The sequence below is a fragment of the Notechis scutatus genome, chromosome Z, assembly GCF_049901735.1.
Source record: "Notechis scutatus isolate UNSWTSFEM ecotype Mainland chromosome Z, rNotScu1.2, whole genome shotgun sequence".
Classification (NCBI taxonomy): Eukaryota; Metazoa; Chordata; class Lepidosauria; order Squamata; family Elapidae; genus Notechis; species Notechis scutatus.
This window is the reverse complement of record NC_142025.1, coordinates 101849402-101875449: the sequence shown is the minus strand read 5'-3', so window position 1 is coordinate 101875449 and position 26048 is coordinate 101849402. Positions and strand designations below refer to the sequence as shown.

The window sequence follows — 26048 nt, the reverse complement described above, 5'->3', positions numbered from 1 at the left end:
CTGGATCATAGTTTGATTCTCCAGATATAAAGGTCTTGCATTTTTTAAAAGCCACTTGCCTGTTGTCCTATTCACCCTACTTTGCATTTCTGTTGTTTTCAGTGCAAAGATTTGTGTAGCCTGTTTGTTAGTCGGTCCAGGGAACTTCCCAATCAATAATTAGCACAAATTAAGATGTTGCCCCAAATTGTGTTTTAATATAACACATGTGCTTTGCTTTTGATCAGTTCTTTTGAGGCAGCCATGATAATGTGTATTTGATACATTGCATGCATTTGTAACTAGCAATTTGCCCATCCAGTTCTCTTAAGGAAATTGAACAAACCACTGCCCATACAATAGTCTTTTGCAAGTCCTCTTTTCTCTGGCTTGCCTCAGCAGGTGGAAGCACCTAATTAACTCTGGCTGGTTATGAAAAGCTGAGTAGGATTGAAGCAGATTTGTACTTGGGATGGGGGCCCCCAGGAGATGTCAGGATTGTGAGCTGGACACAGCATTCGGCAAGAAAACAAGAGGAAGTTTTGATTCTGTGGTGTCTATGAAATTACTCTGAATTCATTTGAAATTTACCTTTTCCCTAGGGCTGGTAAATCTTAGCAGTTTTAGCATCCATTCACTTAGTCTCTTTGACTGACAAAAGAAAACATATTTTAATATGTTACCAAAGGTGGTGTCTTAAAAAGATATTGTTTAGTTAGTATAAATTCCTTAATATAGATAGAGTTGTTAGATAAATAGGTCAGTTAGGAATTTTAATGCACTTAACATTAAAAGTGAAACTTCATTGAGTTTGAAGCATAGAAAGTGCAGGAAAACTCTGGTTCCTGCAAAAAAGAGGTAAATAACCTGAGGAGTTGCTAAAATTAAAACTGAACCAAATTTAATCTTAGAGATCATGATCTCCTGGCCCTCCTCATTCCCCACATAATTTATACTTTCCTATCATATATAACAATCCTTTAAAATGGAAAAAACCCACATCTAATGTCCCACTTCTTCCTATATTTTTGAAGCATCCATTTTTTCCAGTGAAAATGAGAGTATTTGGCAAAGCACAGTTTTTAACCAGTATCACTCTAAATATAAGGCAGCAGAGGGGTTTCTCTTTAGTAAATCATCCTTCCATATAGAATGGATATATAAGAATGTAACATTAATTAGGCAGATATTGGTATAATATCTTTTTATTGCAGCTTGAACAACTGTTATGCCTGTTGCATACTGTAATACTAAAAATATTGCTGTTTTATAATAAAATTCCCACTGGATTTGACTGAAAATGCTAATTCTTTATTGCTACTAGTAATAACATGGATGTTAGAAGCCAATATATATTTTTAAGTTATATATATTCTTAAGTTTTCGCAGGTACTTACATGTATGGTATTCAGCTTTGTTCGGGTATTTTCCCACATCATTGCAGTTGTTCTTTTAAAGTTGTAGCAACGTTTCGGCAGAATCTCATCTGCCATCATCAGGCTTTTGTATTGTGTTCGTCTGTGAGTCAGACTTTCACAGCCGTTTCTGTTTTAAATTTGGGGCTAGCCTACTGCTGTGCCAGAATGGTTTTTTCTTCATCCTGATTGGTTGGGAGTCTTGGTCTGTGTTTACTGGTCTTGGAGTTTGCTGTGTTATGCTTGATTGGTGTTTCTAATATCTTCTGTCTGTTTTGTGGCTTTTTTTGTCTTGATTGGCTGGCAACATTGTGTTCCTGTATTGGAGGCTTTTAGTGCAGCTTGGCTCCGAGTGAATGGACAGCTATCATTCGTTAGAAAGCTAGGTTTCATCTGGGTGCCTGGTTGGGGTGTGTTTGAGCTGGAGGTATCAGGGGGGATCTGTTTGTGCCCAGGTGTTTGCCTGGCTTGTGGTGTGGAGATTTTTTTGTTTGTGAGTGCAGGCTTCCAAATAATTGACAGTCTGGTGGAATCATCTCTTCTATTCATGCTTTCAGGTCTTTTTTCAATCTCTATGGCTTCTCTGATAATTCTGTGGCTGGGGTTTTCTATAGTGGCTAGGGTTTTGGTGCCATTGAAGTTGATGCTATTACCTGTGGCTTTCATGTGTTGGACTAGTGAGGAAGTGTGTTCCAGTTTTTTTACTGCATTTTTGTGTTCATCCAGGCGAGTACTAATTCTTCTATTAGTCTGCCCAATGTAGCATCCCCTGTGCATCATGCCCGGCCACATACATTGGCTGAAGGCTTCAAGCAAATTCTTCGACATCTGGAAAAGGTTCAGGCCCTTCTCCCTTCTCAATCTATAAGTTCTTTGCCTCATCACCCTGATTTACACAGGCCCCAGGACCTCAGGGTCCATTCTTCTCTACTAGAATGAGAGGAGGTTGATGAGGAAGGAAGGGTTTCACCATCTGAACACAGTTACTACTCTCGTTCAGAGTGTGAAGAGGGCGAGATTTATGACCAAAATCTTTCAGAGGAAGAGGATTCTCGCCCAGAGCAGACATCCTCTGCATTGGTCTTCAAACCTACTCTCTTCAGGTCATTACTCAGCAAGGCTTTGGTCACTGCCAAGCTGCCGCCAGAGGAAGTGGCTCCTGAAGTGGATCCCTCTAGCCAAGGGGACTCGCTCTTCTCCAAGCCTGTAGTGCATGCAGAGGTTTTGCCTTCTCATTTTGTTCCTAGATATGGTCAAGGAACAGTGTGCTTCCCCTTCAGCAGGTCCTCGCCCATCTTCTCTGGATAAGTGTTTCTACAATGTCAGCGCAGCTCTGGACAATGCCCTGGCAGTGCCTTCTGTTGACATTCCGGTTCTGGCCTCATTCTCATCTTCTGGCACTCCCACAGAGCCAGAAGATACCTTGAAACCGGATGATAAACGTTCCGAACAGATCCTCAAGCGCAATCACCAGGCCGCTGCATGGGCTGTTCGGGCTTCAATGGCAGCATCTTTTTTCACAAGGGCATCCATACGGTGGCTGCGCCAACTCCAGAATAGATTGCCTGCTTCTGACCTTTGGTCTCACCAAGACCTTAATCAGATTATCGCAGTGGCGGAATTCACTGCAGATGCCACTTTCAATTCCGCTAAATTTGCATCCAAGGCCATGGCATCATCAGTAGCAGCAAGAAGACTTTTATGGCTCCGAAATTGGCAGGCGGAGTCATGCCGAAAATGGAAGCTGGCTTCAGTTCCATTCGCAGGCGATAAGCGTTTTGGCGATGCTCTGGAACCTTATCAAAACCAGAGGTAAACGTAAAATTCTCTCTTCCTCTGGGAAGAAAGCCGACTATCGCCCTGCTTCTTATCGCCTTTCTGTCTTTTGAGCGGAGACCTCATCTCGCTTCCCCCACTCTCAGAGGCCGTACTCCGAACGCCAAGACCAACGTGCGGAAGCATCTGGCAGGCAACAACCTTCTACTGGTAAACGGCCCTCTCGGGGGGGAGGGGGTCGTTCCTTCCGTCGCTCTAAGTAATCCCTCATTCTCCCCACCCATCGGAGGTCGCCTAGCCTTCTTTGCCTCCAAATGGGAGGAGTCAACGACGGATGCCTGGGTGCTCAGCACTATTAGGTCAGGGTTACAATTGGACTTCCTAATGCCACCCTCAGAAAATTTTTTGATCTGTCCTGTCTCGGGACATTTCAAGGCAAGCCCTCATGAATCAGGCCATTCAGCACCTTCTTGAAATCAGGGCTATTCAACCTGTTCCCCCCTCTCAACAGGGACGTGGGCTTTACTCTTGCCTTTTCATCGTTCCCAAAGCCTCGGGGCGGTGGCGAGCCATCCTTGATCTAAAATTTCTCAACCAATTTGTAAAATACAGGTGATTTAAAATGCAGACTCTGCATTCTATTTTAGAGAGCGTTCGGGAGGGCGACCTCCTCTCTTCCATTGATCTCACAGAGGCTTACCTCCACATCCCAATTTCGCCTCATCATCGCCAGTTTCTCCATTTCTGTAGAGTACCCATTACCAGTATCGAGCACTTCCCTTCGGCCTCTCATTGGCTCCAAGGGTCTTCACAAAGGTTCTGGCAGCATTGATGGCATCTCTGCATTCTGTTCCAGTGAGAATCCAATGCTACTTGGACAACATTTTGATTCTGTCCTCTTCCATCCATGCGGCTCATCAGGATCTGCAAATTACCCTGTCATATCTCCAGAGCCATGGATTTTCCATCAATACTCAAAAGAGCCAGCTCTCTCCCCCACAGCCAAATTGCAACACTTGGGAGCAGTCATCGATACCACGTCGTGCCAGGTTTTCCTGTCCCCAGCTCGTGGAAAGAGCCTTGCAGAGATCATCAGCTAGATCCAGCAACATCAAACTATCCCCCTGTCGCTGCTGTCCAAACTTCTGGGGAAAATGGTCTCCTGTATTGGCATCGTCCTGTGGGCTCAGCTCCAATGGTTCCTGCTTACCTACCAATGAGCAGGAACCAGCCACTCATCCATCAAGGTCCCGCTCCCGCCACAAATCCAGAGATCTCTCACTTGGTGGCGTTCCCCATCAATCTGGAGGGGACTCCTGTTCAGGGACCCAGACAGACTAGTGATAACCACCGATGCCAGCCTCCTGGGTTGGGGTTCCCATATGCAGGGCCAGATAGCTCAGGGCGTTTGGTCCAGGTCAGAGCAGACCCTTCTCATAAATTGGCTAGAGCTCAGAGCCATTTTTCTGGCTCTCAAGCATTTCAGGCAATCAGTGGCCGGCTCTCATGTTCTAGTCCTTACGGACAACATGACCGCAAAGGCTCATGTCAACCAGCAAGTTGGGGACGAGGTCCAAAGCCTCACGAGAGAGGCTCTACGGTTGGGGTTATGGGCAGAGAAACACCTGTTGTCGATCTCGGCGGACCACATCTCTGGGGTCGACAACTCCCAGGCTGACTGGCTCAGCAGGAGCCTAGTCAACCAGGCAGAATGGTCCATTCCTCTGTCTCTATTCAGGGACCTTTCCCTCAGATTCGGAACACCGGAGGTGGATCTCTTCTCCACTCCTCAAAATGCCCAAGTCACCAGATTCTTCACCAGGTTTCCTTGCCAGGGAGTGGAGGGGACCAATGCTCTTCGGTGCAGATGGCTCAAGGGTCTCCTCTATGCCTTTCCCCCGCTTCCCATCATTCCGGCAGTAATTTGGAAGATGTTGGAGGGACGAGCGGAGCTCCTCCTCCTGGCACCCTATTGGCCAAGGAGGTCCTGGTTTGTGGGCCTGGTCAACCTATCTGTGGCTTCTCCTTGGAGGATCTCAGCCCATCGAATCTCCCTTCACCAGGGGGCCCTGCTCCACCCAGAGCCCTAGTGGTTCAAGCTGACCATGTGGCACTTGAGCGGCAGTGGCTAGAGGAGGCTGATCTTCCAGAATGGGTCATCCTCACTATTCTGGCGTCTCGCAAACCATCTATGGCGCATATATGATGCCACCTGGAAGGCTTTTTCCCGATGGTGCCTCAGGAAGGGTCTTTCTCCTGCTTCAGCCCAGTTAGCAGAAGTTCTTAGCTTCCTTCAGCATGGGCTGGAGAAAGGTTTGCCCCCCAATACCTTAGGCAGGCAGGTTACGGCCCTCTCCTCGGTCTTTTCATGGGGTTCGTTTCCTTCCTTATCCCATCACCCTTCAGTCAGGAGGTTTTTGAAAGGGGCTTCCAACCTCCACCCTCCGGTGGTTCACTGGTATCCTTCCTGGAACCTTCATATGGTCCTTAATGCCCTTACAAAGCCCCCCTTTGAACCCCTTAGGACAGGGTCTCTCCGTTTCCTGACTCTGAAGGTAGTGTTCCTTGTTTCCATCACTTCTGCCAGGAGGGTTTCCAAGCTTGCTGCTCTTTCTATCAGACAGTACCTTTGTTCCTTTCACAATGATAGGGTTGTTCTCCTTCTGGACCCCTCATTTATTCCGAAGGTTAACACCTGGTTTCACAGGTCCCAGGACATCATGTTGCCTGACTTCTGTCCTCTCCCGCACCATGACTTAGAGCGGCAGTGGCACACACTAGATGTAAGAAGGGCTCTTAGAATATACATTAAGTGCACTTCCTCCTTCAGGAAGTCAGAAGCCATGTTTGTTTCCTCTTTTCCCTTCTCACTTGGGGCACAAGGCCTCTTCTCCTACTATTAGCAGGTGGGTCAGGTCTTGCATTGAGCAGGCCTACAAAGCTGCAGCCCTTCTGGTTTCCTGAGGTCTGACGGCGCACTCTACCAGAAGCACAGCCAGTCTTAGTATTTTTCACATATGTTGGCTAGGACCTGCAGAAGGGATTGTCCAACTGATTGATCTGGCAGCAAGTTGGGAAAGATTGTGTTAAAAGAATAAATCACTTAGCTTTTTAAAGTCACCAGCTGTTACATATCTGTTCTGTTTGTAAATTTCAGTGAACATTGCTACAGAGTAAGAATATAATAGAATAATAAGAATAATTTTTGTGAGGGTGAAGGTTCGTTCTCAGAGCTTGTGGGTTGGTTTCCAAACATTTCATTACCAGGCTAGGTAACATGTTCAGCAGAGTTTAGGGGATTCCCTAAACTCTGCTGAAGATATTATCTACCCTGGTTAGGATCCCCTAAACTCCACTGAATATGTTACCTACTCTGGTAACAAAACATTCAGAAACCAACCCACAAACTCAAAGAAATAACCCGTACCCTCTTCCTACACCCAAACTACAGACATTCACCACTATTGCCACTGAGCCAAGATGGCGCAGTGGTTAGAGTGCAGTACTGAGGCCACTTTTTCTGCCTGCCAGCTGCCTGCAATTTGGCAGTTCAAATCTCACCAGGTTCAAGGTTGACTCAGTCTTCCATCCTTCTGAGGTTGATAAAATGAGGATCCAGATTGTTGTGGGCAACATGCTGACTGTAAACCACTTAGAGAGGGCTGTAAAGCAGTATATAAGTCTAGGTTCTATTGCTATTGCAATAATTTTTATGAATCTAAGTCTTTTAATGTTTGCCTTATATCAGGGGTACATCATCCATGAATGGTGAAATTGAACTTAAATTTCCATATTGTAATTCCCAACCAATATGGTTATTTGGTCAACTATCATTCTGGTTGGGGGTTATAAGAAAACAATTGACAAATCAAATAAATAAATAAATAAAATAAATAAATAAATAAATAAAACCTGGAATATCTACATGTTTGCCCATTTGATGATTTAAAATGGGAAAAAAATAAGAAAAGAAAAATAACAACCACCAAAAAAAGCCAACAACCCATAGTGTCCATGTTATCAGTGGTATGATGAAGTAGGAAACAAGTTATTTTTACTGTTACCTAGGGAAAAGAATCTTGCTAGATAGTGCAGATGCTGAGATAGTGAGAAGAGAAAATCTTGGGAACTGTTGCTATGACAACAGGTTGAAGTGCTGGGCTGCAGGCTGTGGGAAGTGTTTAGTTGAATCCAGATAGTCGGGGAGCCTTCTATAAAGAGAAATGGCCAAAGCAAAATGTACTTGCTCTTCAGTTTCTTACAGACATTAGATAGAAACTAGATATTTCTGAACTTCAACTTCCTGCTGGTTGGCCAACAGGGTCAGTGATAGGGGAAGGTTTGCTGTGATATTGAGGATTCAGCAACATTTAGAAGGCCTCAGGATTCTCTATTCTGCTGTGGTTTCTGAGAGCTACGTGGCTGTAAGGTTTAAATGGACCTTTAAATTTAATACGTTTTCAGTGCAGATAACAATTAAGAGGACTTCAGCAACTGTGGAGGTTATCTCCAAGACTGAGAATATCACCAGCAAATTATGATGTTTATGGATATTTTTTATTACATTCACAGGTGCACAAGAATTCAAAGGGAGCCTAAATAAAGGATCCTAGATAGTTTTCATACAATTACTGTTAGACTTATTTGATTGCTGCATCCTGCTCTTTCATGATAGTGGCATAAAATTGTAGAATCTGGTGGATTCCTGGAAGCCAATAAGCAAAATTTTAAAATATTTGAAAATAAATTCAGTGGTGAAAGAAGGGAGGATCATCATGTCTGCTTCCCAGAGCTTTTTGAAGAATAACAAAGTAAAAATATATAACATGTACACCAGAGCCTAAGCTTTGGCACCAACACTTTAGCTGGCTGTGCTTGGGATAGAGAACAGATATACGGTAGTGAAGGATATGAGTTATTTTTATGAAGTTATTTTCAGTTTAGAGGTAGCTGTCCAGATTGTGTTGCACTCTAGTTTCCATCAGCCTCAGTCAGCCATTATCACACATGCAGTTAACTAGACTTGTTATCCAACCTGTTTTAGAATGCTTTGCTTCAGTCTTGTTAATTGGTATATGTTGTTACAAATATATTCATTTTCTAAACATTCTGTTCTGGTCATTTCAATAATTGTTCTAATCTCTTGCTCCCTGCAAAATGGTCATTCTCTAATCAGTCAAATGAAAAGATTTGTTATTTTAATTTGTGAGATTCAACCTTATTTTTGTTGTAGTCTTCTGCAGAGAATAGCATTGATTTGAGGGGTAGAGCAAATAATTCACTTAATTTATATGATTTATATGGCCACCCATCTCACATAGGTGACTCTAGGTAGTGTGCAAAGATTAAAACCACAAAAAAAACATGACCTAAACACACTGACACCAGTCACTGCACTGGGCAGAAATCACATCATATCAACACCTGCTGTTGACAAGTCTTGCTAAGCAAAACTCCATATTTAGAGCAGGCAAGAATCTTCATCTTCCCTTGAGGAAAGGCAGCAAGCATCTGTTATATTCTCCTTGTTATGAGTTCCTAATCATCCTTAACATTCATAGTAGGCTGCTTGGCCTCTTAAACAGTTAATGGAAAGTAAATTGTGACTTCATGTGATTTTGGAATGATCAAATCTCCATTCTAACTCTGGATTGATGTTTCATGGGCCTACGGGATGAGGAGGTATAAGCCAGTTCAATTCCACCTCCATGTTGTATTTGCCACTAAAGCCCTATATAACTGGAACAAGTATTTAAAGGAATGTCCAGTTCCTTGCTGCTTGAGGACATATGAGATAAACCTTCCTTTGGTAATCAGTAGGCTCCATGTCTTCGTCATCAGACCTCGGATTTCTTTTCTTATTTTCAGCATCAGGTGAAAAGTTATTTACCTTGAATGTGTCCATAGATGTTGAGGCAGTCATGCGGAAAATCAGCGGTTCTAATGCTGGAGAGAAGTCGTTCTGTAAACACTGTATTTCAGCTACCTACAAAAGCCAGGAACAATTTGGTTAATTCAGAAGAGCGGGAGAAAGAAGTCTATCATGAAATTTTGCCAAAGGTGCTGTCTGGACACTGGATTTACTGCTGAGGCCAATGTTGATGTCTGGATACAGTGCAATCTTGGGCATGTTTATTTTGAACTCACTCATTCTTTTAAATGAGATTTCCGTTCAGGGATGTATGACTAAATTTATCTGTAAACTGTTTTGATAAACTGATCTGCAGGCAAATCTCAGTGAATTCAGTGGGACTAGTGGTTTGATAAGACAGGTAATCATACAGGCAGGTTATTGTTTCTTAAATACTAGTGGAAATATTTTGCTGTATTTATTTTTGTCATAAAGTTATGAGTCTCTGGAAGTTTCCAGATTGAAGAATAGGGATATTATTTTAAACAACTTAACATGATAACATGATAATTCTAAACCCAGAGAATTAGTCTTCTTGGAAATGCCTCATGGAATTCATTGAGTTGTAGATTATGGCTCGTCTATACATCTGGAGATTTAAGGCATGAATTAGAATTTGAGTTGTAAACTTAATTGGGCAAACTTTAACTTGGTCCAGTACTGTCTAAAGAAAAATGTCCTGTACTAATCCACTGTTTTATTTTATATTATGTAAGATAGCAAGTGGTTCTTGCCAATTATAACAGTTTTCACGTGGAAGAAAGCTTGACATTCAGTATGTTGTGCCATTGTTACAACTTTCTTTGTTTCTTGTCTCCCACTCCTACTTTTAAACAGTAACAGGAATAATCTTTTATTTCAAAAATATAAGGGGAATCTTTCCTCACCGCTATTAAAGTTGGTCAAAAGTTGTCTCTGAAAAGTGAGGGAGAGGAAACTGTGCGAATAAGTTCCTCCTGGAATTTAAGAACCAAATGTCAACATACCTGTCAGAGGTTGTAATTCTGGTCTCCCATATACAGGTAGTCCTTGACATACAACCACAACTGAGCCCAAAATTTGTGGCTAAACAAGACAGTTGTTAAATGAGTTTTGCCCCAGTTTACGACCTTTTTGCCACAGTTGTTAAAGTGAATCACTGCAGTGGTTAGTAACATGTTTGTTAAGTGAATCCAGCTTCTCCATTGACTTTGCTTGTCAGAAGGTCACAAAAGGGAATCACATGACCCCAGGACATTGCAATCGTCATAAATATGAGTCAGTTCTCAAGTTTCTGAATTTTGATGGCTTGTGATCATGGGGATGCTACAACCTTCATAAGTGGGAAAATGATCATGTCACTTTTTTCAATGCCCTAATCACTTCAAACCATCACTAACTGAAGTGTTGTAAAATGATAGCCACCTGTGAAGTAAATAATCAATGAGCAAGGGAGAACAGCCTCACCTTACAGATCCAACTAGAGAAGGAATAGTTAGTAGATCAATCCTAATTCTTCAACTGCAGTCTTCTCTTTTGTATCACTGTAGATTTAATTCAGTAGCAGGAGTCAGGAGCTTTTTCATGCATTTAATATTGCACATGGTGATAGTAGAAACGATGTTCTGCCTTCTTTAACTATAAAACAGGTGTCTAATGTCCTTCTGTATCTGACCTTCAGATAGCAACTCTAGAATCATATGTATGAGTGGAAAACTATAAACATTGAATTTATACATGGATTATAAAAATCAGGACCATGCTTCACATTGTAAATGAAAGCATGCTCAAGATAAACTTGATTATTTTAAGTATACATTTTAATTGAATTAACATTAAATGACTAGTAAAGTTGTTACTTTGTATTTAATTATTTTCTCTGTATGCTTAAAATTACAATTAGTGACAAGTTTTGAGGGCGAAATGCTAAGCTTCTGGAAGCAACTACTAGCTGTGTAACATATTTCAAGCCTACACCAAGGATTTTCAAACTTTTAAGGCTGTGGATCCTCCTCTTCTGAATTAAACAATGTTAATTGCTATTTTTTGTGCTACACATGAAATAAACAGAAGCAGATATTTGTTAATGAATATTGGGCTTGGACTAACAGTGATGTTTGTAAAAATATTTTAAAACTATTTTCTAAAAGCCATAAAAGAGAAGAACTATTTTTTCTTAAAACAATATCCTTGTCATACGTAAGTGATTTCTGATTAGAAATATTGGCTCTTGTTAAGAAAATTGGAATGCAGCAGGCATTGAATGGAAGATCCTGAATATGAATATTCTAGACAGTAATATTTTGTTACCAATTTCATCTGTTATTTTCTAGATTTCAGAGCCATTAATGCAATGAGTTAATGGAGTTTCTCTTGAATTTCCTTGACAATCCAGGATAATTTCTTTCCTCTGAATGTTCCTCTTTATAATCTACTTACAGATTCATAGCCAAAAATATCATGCGCTTACAACGCCTGGGTATTACCCATATTCTCAACGCTGCAGAAGGCAAGTCTTTCATGCATGTGAATACAAATGCTGAATTTTATGAAGGAACGGGTATCATCTACCATGGCATCAAGGCCAATGACACCCAGGAGTTCAACCTCAGCCGTTATTTTGAAGAAGCTGCTGATTTCATTGATAAGGCATTAGCACAGAAAGATGGTAAGACATCTACGTCCAAATGGCTTTCTGTGTTGCATGGCCAAAACGTTTATCTTGCTTAGATACACTTTCTTAAGTCTTGGTCTGGTTCGCACCTGGTTTAAATTGTTGCATGAATTATCAAGTTATCATTTTATAACAAACTGAGACTTTGCATGAGCAATGTACCCATTCATTATTTCTTAGGATTTAGAGTATTGTCAGAATTAATCTCTTAACTCATTCAGAGACTGCATGGCAGCACCAGGAGCTATCATTTAATAATTGACTTGAAGTCTTTATATATGTTTATGTGTATACAGATAGTCCTCAACTTATGGTCACAATTGAGCCCAAAATTTCCATTGGTAAGGAATTGTTAAGTGGATTTTACCCCATTTTGCAACCTTTCTGGCCACAGTTGTTAAGTTAAACCAGCTTCCCCATTGAGTTTGCTTCTCTAAGGGATTTGCTTCACAGAAACACAAACTAAATATTTGCCAATTGCCAGGCATCTGAATGTTGATCATGTGACCAAGATGCTGCTGCAATGGTTGTAAATTGAAAAATGGTCATCAGTGCCGTAGTGACTTTTTTCAGTCACTAAGCAAATGGTTATATGTCAAGGACTATCAGTATGCTATCAGTTTCACTTTCATATACCATATAATTCTTAGAACTATCCTATATTTTTCAATTTGACCCCAGTTTCCTTTGTTAATTCTCTGGGCACCCATTACAAAGGCATTTTTAAAAAATAGTAAATGTTTGCTATAGGTGGCCTGGAGGGATGGAAAGATAGATCTCTTAATGTAGAAGTCAACAACCTTTTTGACTCAGGGACACATTTGGAATTTTAGCAGTATTGAAGAACAAAATGGCTCCTATTGGAAACATGCCTGTTCACTTGGCCACCCCAAGTGGAATGGGCAGCAATAAAACAGCCATTGCCAAAAGTAAGGCCTCGGGGTGAACTAAAAGAAATGTTTGGGGTGTAATGGTCCCTGTGGCACAACTTTGCCAACCACAGTGTAATGTTTTCTTGTCCTGGATTGACTGATCTTTTGCAATCTTCTGGGAGCTAGGGAAGAGGGTGGGAGAAGCTGTTGAAAAGTTAAGAGTTTAAGAGACAAGAGAGGTGTGGGAGATGTAAATGAGAAATGTATAAATTATATCCAGTTATTGCTGCAGAGAAAGAATGATTTGTCTGCTTGCTGATAACTTGCAGTTGCTTGCAGGTTTGTGTTGTTATATAGGGACAACAAAAGGGAAGAAAATGCTGTAAATGTCAGGCTTTGCACTTCTCCTTAGCTTCTGATATCTTTTTCTCCATCTGAAGTAACTGCTGTGAATTTCTCCATAGTAGAATTTTGGGCCTGGAAAACAGGGTTGGGAAAGATGAATGGTAGTCTTGGGCCTGGTTTGCACATGTTGGTCTTGAGCTGGATGTATTCCTACTTGTATAATTGAGCCAAAGTTTCACTGAGATTGGTGGGATCCTATGGGGGAATAATATTTCCATTCTCCATCAGTAGATGGCTCATTAAGGTATGGGCATGTAAAAATGTATATTTTTTAAGTGGCCCAAATTTTACTAATTTTACTCCTAAACTCTTCCTTGAAGATTTCAAAAGAGACCATGAAAACCCTCAACACTGGCAACATTGAATGACAATTTTGACCATTTATTTAAATCTAGAAAATACTGGTGGTCCTGCAGAAGCTATTGGTGGATGTCGTAATTGTGTGGACATCTCTGAAAATTGCATCAACAGATAACACTTGAATAATAGGGCAGTACCATCTCACCTGGTGCCACCTGACTCTTACTCTCTGATTAGCCAAGAAATTGAATCATCTGTTTGGTGAACGAGCAAGATCCAGCTACCTGAGGCAATTATTAGCCCTACATTGGGTGTTGATTTTCTTTTGGTAAATCTACTTGCCTGTATGGTAGTGGTGTATGGGACCAAAGCATGCATGATTATATACATACACACATACTGTTCACCACTCTCAGTACATTGCATATAGGCTTACTCATACACTCACATCAATAAATCTCTAAGTTGGCCATTAAAGTGATCTATCTACATGAAACGGTTTATGTTAGGCTGAAAAGTTGGGGAAAACCTGGGCTAAAAGCATAATGGTGGTGATACTGGAAGAAAAAATGGTAGGAGAAATGTGAGCTTTTTCCCCTCTGGGCAGTTTTGTATTGGAAGGATAGCTCCACTTGATGGTACTCAGTGTCTTGTAGAATTTTGTTTTGAACTTAAGAACTAGGAGAGACAGAAAGCGAAAGCTTATAGAAATGAAAGGAATTGGCAGATTGTGCCAGGTTTATGCCTCTAATATTTGCTGTGGGGTAGCCGAAAGGAGCAAAATGGCATTTTTCCATTTTCTCTTTTGGCAGAGTTAGGAGAGAACAATTTTTTGCAGGAAGCAAAAGTACCAAAAGGAACTGACTCAGAAAATTGCAAGGGCCTATCCTTGATCAGTTTAGATGGAAAGAGGGGAATTGGTATCTAGAAATGCATCCTTGCATGAAATGGAAGTCCTTTCCATGCTCCTTTGGGAATTTGTTGTGCTTTAATCTGAGAATTAAAGCAAAAACAAAAGATGGCAATTAAATGGGTTTTCTGAGATGTTGGGTGGTCAAATAATGTCCAGTAATCTGGAAAGACAAACAAGATTGCTTTATGTTGAAAACAGACTCCAAGGGGGTTTCATTATTGGAAATGGTAAAGAGGAGGCGGCCATTTTTTCTTCTATCCCAAAATATGTTTATTTCTGGTTCATGTGTTGTACACTTATTACTAATTTCTCCTACCTCTGAGAACATTTCATATTTTATTTTTTTCCTGACACCTACCGTCCCACCATTCCTTCTTTCTCCTTTTTGACATTTCATTTTATTGAAAAGAAAATCCAGGTGGACTATCTGGGCAAATAAAAACTATCCTTTCTCACAGTATCAAGACACATTTCGTGTTTGGCTCATGATTCCCATCATCCTTAAATAGCAGGCTGTCGGCCAGATGGATGAATACGTTGGCAACTAGTAATCAGTACATTTTTCTTATAAGGAAAAACAAGTTTAAGTTAGTGCGATAGTGGTGGTGGTTTCTGTGTCAGTTCTGGGTTTTGCTTTCCGGTTCTTGTCCAGTAAAGCCTAAGTCAATCAAACAAACAATACATAAATGTTAAGAACTATACTAAGAATATGTATATCGACATTGGCTATTACACGCACACACGCAAAGTCTGTCTATCCTTCTAATGGGTGCCTAGGTTGGGGAAGGTTGTTGAAAAAAGGGGAAAGTATTTGTATCCCTGTAGAGGTACCATTTTAAAGTGGAGTAATAACAAGCAAGATTGAATTCCTCTGATACTCCCCCTCCTCTTAAAAGTCCCCAAAAGCATTTGCTTCCTCCCTCAACCCCCCAGCCTTCCTTCCCACTAACACCCATATCCAAGCATCTTTACCCTAAAGTTTTTATTTTATGCGTATCCCTATTATGAAGCTCAGTTCTCCTGAGAGCCGTTCGGATCATCCAGAGAGTGGGAGGTGCTTCAGTCTACGTCGTTGATGGCTGAGCTCAATCACTGAGGAACGCTCCGCCCTCCATCACGTGGCTCTCTTGCGTTCCCCAGTTTGCGCTCAGCCGTCGTCAAGTTAGGCTGTGCATTTCTCACTCCTTGGCCGATCCAAGCCTTGTTCTCAGGTTTGAATATATTTATAGAGAAAAACAAGTTATTTTCCTTAGCCTTCCGGCGCAGGACTGGGGATTTAAGGGGAGCGCGTTTCTTTCGCCCCCAGGGGGGTTGTAGAACGGGCGACTTCGCGCTTCGGCGCTAATCCCCCCCCCAATTTGATCTCTTGCCTGCCGTTTCTCTCGCCGCGCTTGCAGCGGCTTTACTGATCGTGCTGATAAGCGCTGCTGGTATTCCCCCCCACCGCAAACGCCGCTCGCCCTAAGAAGGGGCGAAAACTTACTGCTTGGCTTCCTCGGCCTCTTTTAAGGCCGGAGAAGTAAAACTTTCGTTGCCCTGAGCAGCCCGGGACTTTAGAAACGTGGGCGATCGCCTCTAGGGCGCCTCCACGTGGCGGGCGCCATCTTGATTGAGGCCTCATAGCGCTGCGAAGTAACCGGCCCTAGCACAGGCCTCTCAGCCTGTAGGGCCTTTGGTAATTGTTACAATTTAGTAATTGTTGGCTTCCTGCAGCAGGCTCAGGGCAAGTGATTGCAGCCTATCCCTCCCGGTTGTTGCCTGGGAGCTCCAGCTGCCAGAGGCCTCCTTCCAGCCTCAGGCGTTTAATTCGGATAATTGGCAATCTTTCATTAATATAGTAATAATAATAATATTAATAATTACAATAATAATAATTATTATAATAATAATATTAATAATAATAATAATATATTAATAATAATAATCATAATAATATTAGAACAAGAATATTAACAATAGTTCTAATACTAATAGACATTGGAATATCTGCCTGTATGCAGGTCTAGATATTTCCTCATATATAGATTTATATTTATACTCACATATAGATAGACCTGGGTGAGTTTATTCCTGTAATTTTTTCTTATTGATATTGTACCTTAGCATTCCAAGTCTCATTGGATTGTTATCCTGCTTGTGCAGATAAGTATTAAGAATTATTTCAACATCCATATTACAGAATTTATACATCTAAATTCCAAAAGGGGGTGTGGGCCAGCTGAAAGGACATCCGACCTTTGTTGTAGGTCGAACCCTTGGCGAAGCCAACCGCCTTTAACTGTATTACTGTCCTTTCTTGTACAATGGCAGATGACATTCCCACCAAAGGCCCTTCTTTGAAGGCCAAATCCAAATCCTACCACCTGCGCAAACAGGCTAAGGAAACTCCTAAGGAAACTCCTAAGGAAACACCTAAAGAGACTTCTAAGGCTTCTCAGAGAGACGCCCTACGACGTCACAGGGCTCTCGAGAGGGAATTTGACAGGCGGTCCAGAGAGGCACAACCGGTACTTCCAGCACCCTCTGCTCCTTCTACCTCCAGACCCCCCCCCCTCCTCCAGATTGTTTTTCCGTCTCCAGGCGCAGCCCATCCCAGGGACACCAGGTTCCCGGCCCATCAACCAGACGGCCTCCTGAAGCTACATTCACGCCCACGGCCGCTGGTCTTCGCCAGGAGGAGGCCCCCTCATCCGAGATCCCTGCGCACATACAGGCATTGATGGAACGGGCCATTCGCCAGGGGATAGCAGAGGGCCTTCAACAGATGTCCAGGTCTACTCCCCCCTCACTGGCGCCCGAACACGACCCACCATCAGTGAGGTCCTCGCCCAGATCGGACCCTACTCGTGGTCAGGTACCTTCTCAAGGGGGCAGCCCTCTCCCAGAAAGGGACCCGGAGGAGGATATAGAGTATCTAGACCAATTTGGGGGAAGAGGAAATGGAATGGGGTCTATGCAACAAGAGGAGCCCCTATCGGAGGTAGATCCTATGGAGGGGGACATGTCCGAGGATGAAGGTCTCACCCCGGACCAACCCACTGTTGCGGGCCTGTTCAAGCCCCACATGTTCAAATCCCTGTTATTCAAAGCCAGGAACATCTCTGGCCTGTCGGTGCAAACCTCCTCAGCTCTCCCCTCCCCGGCAGAAGGTCAGGAGGATGCCATCTTTAGTCAACCCGTGGTGGAGGCGGAGGTAATCCCGGCTCCACCCCTATTTCATGACCTGGTCTCAAATCAACTGAATTCTACTAGGGCCCCTCCCGCCCCATCCAGCCTGGACAGGAGGTTCTTTAACCTCGAGTCGAGTTTCTGTGACTTACTCAACACCCCCGAGGTGGATGAGCCCATTGTTGGGTTGGCCTCCTGCGTCCTCCCCCAGTGACCCCAGAGGCTCTGAAACCCGAGGACAAGAGGTCCGAGCTCGCCTTACGTAGAGCTCACCAAGCGGACTCCTGGGCCATTAGATCAGCCACTGCGGCTTCTTTCTTCACCAGATCTTCGATCCGGTGGCTTCGGCAACTGAAGCAACATGTTCCCCCCTCCAACACAAGGGCTCACCAGGACATAGCAAAACTGACGGCCGCGGCGGAATTTTCCGCTGATGCCACCTTCCATGCGGTCAAGTTCTCTGCCCGGGCAATAACGTCCCATGTCACTGCTCGCCGCCTGCTATGGCTTAAACACTGGCAGGCGGACGTTAAAAACAAAGTTAAGCTGGCTACTGCCCCCATAAAAGGGGAGAAACTATTTGGCTTGGCTCTGGACCCCTTGCTATCTGAAACCCGGAGCAAGAGAAAATTTCTCCCTCCTCTGTTTCGGAGGTCAGAGTCTAGAGCCCCCCAGCCATTTCGGAGAGGCTCCTCCCGCCCTTTCTACCAGTCTCCCTTCCCACCAAGGTACTCGAGAACCCCCTCCTCCCGACCGTTCCAGCCCCAGGATCGAACCGATCCGGCCGATAGGAACAGGAGGGGCAGCGGCTACAGGCGCCCTTTCAGGGGTTCAGGAGGGAGGCCCTTCCGGCGTAAATAGATCCCGTCCCTCCCCTCCCATCGGCGGACGCCTCAAGCACTTTGCCGACCGATGGGGACTCTTCCACCTCTGATACCTGGGTCCGTGATACCATCAGACTCGGCCTCACGCTTGAATTCAAAAGCGCCCCCTGACTTCTTTCTGGCGTCCCCCTCAAGGGACCCCATCAAACGCAAACCTAATGGATTCAGCAATCCATCATCTTCTCCAAATACAGGCCATTCAACCCGTCCCGCCTCCCAGCGGGGCAGGGGTTCTACTCCCACCTTTTTGTAGTTCCCAAATCCTCCGGAGGATGGAGGGCCATCTTGGACCTTAAACGCCTTAATCGTTATCTGGTCTGTCGCAGGTTCAAGATGCACACCCTGCAGTCCATCCTCCTCAGCATCCGCCAGGGGACTGGCTATCCTCCATAGACCTCTCCGAGGCCTACCTCCACATTCCAATCCGACCCTCCCATTTCAAATTCCTCAGGTTCTGCTACAACCACCGCCACTTCCAATATGTCGCCCTTCCCTTTGGGCTGGCCTCTGCCCCAGGACCTTCACTAAGGTCCTCGCGGCCCCCTGGCGGCTCATCTCAGGAATCTCCCGGTCCGCCTCCATTGCTACCTGGATGACATCCTCATCCTCTCTCCCTCCAGACCCCAAGCAGAGAGGGACATCAGGGTTACTATCTCGGTCCTCCAAGACCATGGTTTCCTAGTTAATTGGCAAAAGAGCCAACTATCCCCATCTACAAGGATCTCCCACTTGGGGGCTGTCATTGACTCAGTGCAGGGTAAGGTGTTCCTCTCCCCGAGAGACTCCTTAGTATCCAGGAAGCCGTCAGGCATATCAGATGATCCAGGAAGGTTACAATTTTAGAATTGTCCAAATTACTGGGTAAAATGGTTTCTTGTATCTCCATTGTTCCATGGGCCCGTTTACACGCTAGACCCCTACAATGGTTCCTGCTCCCGTGCCCAGCGGACCGGCAGAAGCAACTCAAGGGCCACAGTCAAGGTACCTCCAAGAGTCCTTACATCTCTCCTCTGGTGGACCAGCCCCACCATCAACAAGGGTCACTTCATCAAGGAGCCCCACCGCCTCACCCTCACCACAGACGCCAGCCTGTCCGGATGGGGCGCTCACATCCTCGCGCTCAACTCAGGGCACATGGTCTCAGGTAGAACGGGGTGCAGTATAAACTGGCTGGAGCTCACGCCATCTTCCTGGCCCTGCGCAGTTTCCTCCCCCAAGTACGCGGGCGGCATGTCCTCATACTCACGGACAACGTCACCGCCAAGGCTCACGTCAACCGTCAGGGGGCACACAGTCCATCCGCTTGATGAGGGAGGCGAACGCCTCTGCCGTTGGGCAGAGCGCAATCTCCTCTCCCTCAGAGCCGAACACATCTCAGGGGACTCAAACACCCAAGTGGATTGGCTAAGCAGGACCACGGTGGACCAGTCCGAATGGCGCATCCACCCGTCACTATTCAGGAGGCGTCCAGAATGTTCGGTCTCCGTTAGTAGACCTCTTCGCCTCTCCACTCAACACGCAACTCCCCAGGTTTTTCTCCAGGTACCCCTCCCACGGGGCCGAGAATCACGACGCCCTCCGTTGCCCCTGGCCCACAGGGCTCCTCTATGCCTTCCCGCCTCTAGCCCTGGTTCCCAGAGTTCTCCAGAAGCTCATCTCCGAGAGGGCAGAGCTGATTCTAGTAGCACCCTTCTGGCCCAGGCGCCCCTGGTTTGCGGACCTCCGCAACTTATCAGTGGCCCCTCCCTGGAGAATCCCCCAACCAGGATATCCCTCTCCCAGGGGCCCTTCAACACCCAGACCCTCAGTGGCTCCAGTTAGCCGTTTGGAGGTTGAGCGGGAGCGCTTAAGGAAAGAACGGTTTTCTGACCAAGTTATTGAGACCATTTTAGCCGCCAGGCGGCCTTCAACAACCCGCATATACAACGCCACTTGGAAGGGATTCTGCAAGTGGTGTCATGGTCTCCAGATCAACCCGCTGTCACCTTCCATAGCTCAGGTCTTGGAGTTCCTCCAAGAGGGCCTGAGGAAAGGGCTTTCCCCAACACCCTGAGGCGTCAGGTCGCAGGCGCTATCCACAGTCATTGACTGTGATAACCTGGGTTCCCTTTCCCACCACCCCGTATTCGGGCATTCCTCAGGGGGCCACCAACCTGTGTCCCCAACCATACACCGATACCCTACCTGGGACCTTAACAAGGTCCTGGTGTCTCTGACTAAGCAACCCTTTGAGCCTCTCAGGAAGCCTCTCTCCAATTCCTCACATTCAAAGTGGTATTCCTGGTAGCTATTACTTGACCCGACGCATATCGGAGTTAGCAGCCTTGTCGGTAAGGAAGGACCTTTGCATATTCCATGCCGATAGGGTGGTCCTCCGACCGGACCCTACCTTCCTGCCCAAGGTTAACTCGACCTTTCACAGGGCTCAAGAACTCATACTCCCGAACTCTGTCCCAATCCCTCGCGGGAAAGGGAGAAGCTTTGGCACTCACTGGACGTAAGACGGGCCCTACGCATTTACATTAAGCGTACCCAACCCTTCCGGAGGTCAGAATCTCTCTTCCTTTCCTTCCAGCCCAAATCCTTAGGCCACAAAATGTCCCCGTCAACCATCGGCCGCTGGATTAGGGCTGCCATTTCAAGGCTTATTTGTCCCAGGCACTGCCGGTACCCAGGGGATCACAGCACACTCCACCAGAAGTGCAGCCACCTCGGCGGCTTGGGCCACCCAGGCTCCAATTTCTGATATTTGTCGGGCAGCCACTTGGGCATCCCCTCTCCTTTCATTAGACACTATAAGATTGACACCTTTGCCTCGGCGGAGGCTTCGTTTGGTAGGCGAGTCCTCCAGCGAGTCTTCAGGGAACCTCGGAGATTGCAGGACCAGACGGGGTCCCTCCCGTAGGACAGCCAAGCTTTGGTATGTCCCACTCTCTGGATGATCTGAACGGCTCTCAGGAGAATGGGCGTTGGTTCTTACCTGACACGCCATTTCTCTGGAGCCGTGAGGATCATCCAGCCCCACCCTTAATTACCGTCTGGTGGGGCCTTGTTTCGACCAATGACCTCTTTAGCATAGGAAGAGCAGAGCAACGTCCTTCTCTTCAACTTCGTCTTCACGCAAACTGGGGAACGCAAGAGAGCCCACGTGATGGAGGGCGGAGCGTTCCTCAGTGATTGAGCTCAGCCATCAACGACGTAGACTGAAGCACCTCCCACTCTCTGGATGATCCTCACGGCTCCAGAGAAATGGCGTGTCAGGTAAGAAACAACGCCCATTATCTTTGGCATAACATTGTGCTCCCACTTAGTCTGTTCTTTTTTTTTTTTTTCCAACTAGGTAGAGTGTATGTCCACTGCCGCGAAGGCTACAGCCGCTCACCCACCCTCGTTATTGCTTACCTCATGCTTCGGCAGAACATGGATGTCAAAAGTGCTGTCAGCGCCGTCCGGCAGAAACGAGAGATTGGCCCCAACGATGGCTTCTTGAAGCAGCTGTGCCAGCTCAATGAGAAGCTGGTGATGGAGAGCAAGCTGAAGAAAGCATAGCCATTGCTTAGCCTGTGGCCTCTCTGCACTTCTTGCCAAACACTGTTAATTGCTTTGGGTTGAGGGCAGTGGCTGCCAGGCTGCACAAGCGAGGCAGGAGAAAGCTCAAGCTGCTTTCGCAAAGATTGGGTGGGGTGGTTTCGAGTAGTACCAGAAAACTACTGCAGGATTGTGGCTCCCACGTTGTGGAACCCCACCTTGTCCAGCCAGGCACCAGCTCACATATCTTTATTTTATATTTTGTTGAGTATAGTTTATGTGTGTGTTTGTGTGTGTGTGTGTGTGAGAGAGAGAGAGAGAGAAAGACGAAGAAAGTTGAAGGGCTTGGTTTCAAAGCATTTTGTATCATGACTAAAACTGTCTTACATTTCACAGGATATGATTTTGCTATTGTCCTCATTTGCTTAGCCAGCCATTCCTTCCTCCACTCTCACCCACCCACTCCCCTGTAGATTTAATGGGGTTGTTTTTTTCTTCACATGTTTAGAGGTAAGGGCTGTCTTCTATGTGGATGGCAACCCGGGTCAAAAGTGTGGGATCAGATTCTAGTCCATATGATTTATTTGCAGGGAGCATGAGGGTTCTTTTGATTTCCCCAGAAAGTTTATATAAATAATCCACATTCTAAAACTATAGACCTCAGGTACCAGGGCAGTGCTAGGTTAATTTCTTCAGCTGCTGAATCCTGGAGAGTCTTAGAAGTAGGTAGCTCTGTTTTGCTGAGCCGGATTTTGCCATTCAGTTCCAATCTATTTCACAATTTTAAGAATGGTAAAATTTAAAAATGAAACAAATGATTGAGGTCATTTAGTCTGCACATAAATGTGCAGGTGCACATGCATACATGCAGATTCAGTGGCAGATACATGCAGGGGCAGCTCTTTTTGGATAGTTGGCCTTCCAGGCTGCCTAATACCTTCAGCAAAGGAAATCCCACTTTCTTCTGAGAGAAGTTAATTCACCTTCCAACAGTTCTTAGCCACTAGAAAGGTTTGTCCTAATGTTTTGCTGCAACCTTATTCTTTGGCCTGAATACCTCTTGCTTAAATTCCCGACTTTTAGAACAGCGTTTTGTCAGCATTGGCAACTTTAATATGTGTAGATTTCAATTCCCATTTGTCCACACATATCAAAGTTGCTAAAGTTGAGAGATATTGTTCTAGAGCAAGAGCTGCTTTCTCTGCGTCATATCTTTCAGATATTTGAAGAGAGCTGTATGGTTTCCTCTTAGTGCTGATGCTGGGTACTTCCATTTTCCGGAACAAGGTTGCTATCTAGAACAAGTCATAAGCAATAAATTGACTAGCCAGGATCAGTGTCAAGAATGTCTGCAAAGAGTCACCCTGGCTGTCAAATGTATGTGTGGGAGTGTTGGTATACACACATGCATGCACACCACCGGCACATTTGTCTTTTGCTTATGCTAGTTAAAGTAAGGCCCCTTGGGTCATCACAAGATAGGAAAGTCAATGTTTAGTAAAAAGAAGCACAATTTCTTGTCATCAAATTATCAAATTATCCTTCTGTTTAGCTGTGCTTGACATGAATGTGGATACAAAACACATACAGTACTGAGACATGCGCACATACATGGGCACATATACAAGCAATGAAAAAGCCATCTAAGGACAAGCTGTTAATGTAGTAATACTTTGTATATAGTGTTGATATAGGTGGGTTTACAGCTTCTGTGTTAGAAGCAAATTATCCCCCCCCCCTTTTCGTTTTGTTTGTCCTGTCCTTTTGCCCTCTTGTTTGTCTACAACGTCACCAAGACATACCCCTGTTCCAATAGGGTTGGCATGATTTTGACTGTGCTAGGCTGCATTGACAATAGAAATGGCTGGTTTCCTGCTGAGTTTCAGTCAGGGATATTATTAGCAACCTGCTTCCCCTTAGCCAGAGATCTTTGCCAGTAGTAATGGTAGTTTTTGAAATGCTGAATTTGGTAAGTGAAACAAATCAGCCTAAATAAGCTGATCAAGTAATGTAATTCAGTGGTCCCCAACCTTTTTTGTACCAGGGACCGGTTTCAAGCAGAAACATTTTTTCAAGGACCGGGGGGAGGGGGGGGGGAGGAGAGGAGATAGAATCCGAGTTTGGTAGTTTGATTGCAGACGTTTCATTACCTGACTAGGTAACATCTGATGTTACCTAGTCGGGTAATAAAACGTCTGCCAGCAAACCACCAAGTTCAGGGAGCGCCTCGGCCCTGCCTCCCTCAGCCCCATCCCTCAGGTGTCTCCCTCCCTCAGGTCTCTGCCTCGTTCCTCTCTCAGTCACTCTATCGCTCCTCCAGCAGCCCAGGAATAAACTGCTTCAAAGAAGCCGGGGGTGGGGGTGGGGTGGCTTTCCTGTCGCCGCAGCTTCCCGAGCGCCTGTTTCACCCCACCCCGCCCGCCCGCCAGCACAGTTCAATCCACAGTGCTCCGTTCTGCCTGCCTGCCTGCCTTCTTCGTTTCGGAGCAGCTTCGGCTGATAAAAAGAGGCGAATAGTTATTATTCTCAGCCGAAGCTGCTCCCAAACAACCAGACAGGCAGGCAGGCAGAACGGAGCACTGTGGATTGAACCGCGAGCGGGCGGGCGGGGTGGGGGTGAAACGGGTGCTTCGGGAAGCTGCGGCGACAGGAAAAGCCACCCCCCCCGGCTTCTTTGAAGCGAGGCGGGAGGAAACCGAGCCGCTGAGCCACAGAACAGGACAGGCTTCGGTTGCTTCCTCCTCCCCTTCTTTCATTTGTGTCCTTGATCCCCGATCCCAGCAGCATTCACCGAAGGCGAAGAAAGCCGCCATTTTTTTTAAATTTTATTTTCTTTGCGGCCCGGTAAAGAGTGCTCCACGGCCCGGTACCGGTCCGCGGCCCGGTGGTTGAGGACCCCTGATGTAATTTGTTCTGTCAACACAGATATTCATAGCCTCATGTGAAACCTGTGTTGTATGGAATTATGTGAAGTTACATCTGAAATCTCTCTACTCTCCCACCCCCCCCATCTTATTTTCTACAAGATATCACTAATCTGCAACCTTTCAAAATATTTTTTTCTCACTTATTCTTTCCAGAATGTTTTTTAAAATCATTCTTAAAAGATCATTGTCTAGAGATTATTAAATTGTATTCCACCAAAAGATTGGAATAGGTTGCAATACATTTTTATTTTATTGCTTTATTCCATTAAATAGAACTAAGGCCGTGTGTGTGTGTGCTTTTTTTTTTTTTTAATGTGAGAGATAAATGAGTGTAATTCTGCTCCCTGTTCTACTTCTCATCTCCAGCCCCTTTGCAATGGCTTCTGGCCAAGTGATGATGTCACAGGAACCCAATTCAGGTCCCCATTCATCCTGGAAGTTCAATCTCCGGATGTTGGTGGGCTGTTTCCCATCTTTCAGCAAAACCAACTTCCTTGTATTATTGTGAACATTAAAAGGAGCAGGAAAACTAACATCCGACTGATGTTCCTTGAAGAACAGGTGTTGGAATTGAATTAATAAAAAGCTTGCCTGCCTTTTCTTCCAAACATTTCCCCCACAATCATGTGTCAGTACCCATATTTCTTATAGCCATATTGGTGAAGCTGCTGATCAAAGCACATATTTAGAGCACTGTCTTGGGCTCACAAGAGAAATTTTCTAAAAATGACAAGTTAAATAATGTAGACAGCTTAAAAAAAATACATAAATTTTAATTGAGCTGCAAAATCTTTTGAGTTTATTGGAAATCAGAGCTTCTGGCACAAATTTCCAGGCACTCTGAGCTCTGGCACAAGAACTGAACCACTGCCAACCCCTTACCTGCTTCCACTGCCTTTTTCTTGCCATCCTCTCTTGTCTTTGAGGATACCAAGTCTTCCTCTTCCTGCCCAGAGTTACAGCCTTAATTTAGTTGTGGAGCATACACTTTGCATGCCAAACATCTTTGATCCACTTCAACACTGGTATCTCCTGTTAAAAAGAGGAATATTAGTCATCAGGAAGAGCCACAGCCTGTTTAGGTGGATAGTATCAGACTGGCTGGATTAGCAGCTTCAGTTGGGCATAGGGTAGCTGCTTCTTAAGAAGGAAACAATAGTTCACTGTTATTTTAAAAAAGTTGCTTCCAAACTTGTCTTCCCCCCAATAATTTTGTTAAAGATGATATTATACTGATAAAACTAATACAAATACATAGTACAGAAATATATTTAAAAAATAAAAAATTTCAAAGGTAGAAACCCCCCCCCTCCTCCT

At 44.8% G+C, this 26048-nt stretch overlaps 1 protein-coding gene across 1 annotated transcript in view; it reads left to right on the top strand.

Moving 5' to 3' along the window:
* Window positions 1-22202, top strand: part of DUSP3 (dual specificity phosphatase 3) — a 30219-nt gene extending 8017 nt beyond the window's left edge. Inside the window, exons 2-3 of the mRNA XM_026669677.2 lie at window positions 11502-11728; window positions 21617-22202. Of these exons, the coding sequence (XP_026525462.1) occupies window positions 11502-11728; window positions 21617-21825 (436 nt within the window). The 3' untranslated portion in view covers window positions 21826-22202. The remainder of the gene's footprint in view (window positions 1-11501; window positions 11729-21616) is intronic.
* Window positions 22203-26048: the final 3846 nt, after the last annotated feature.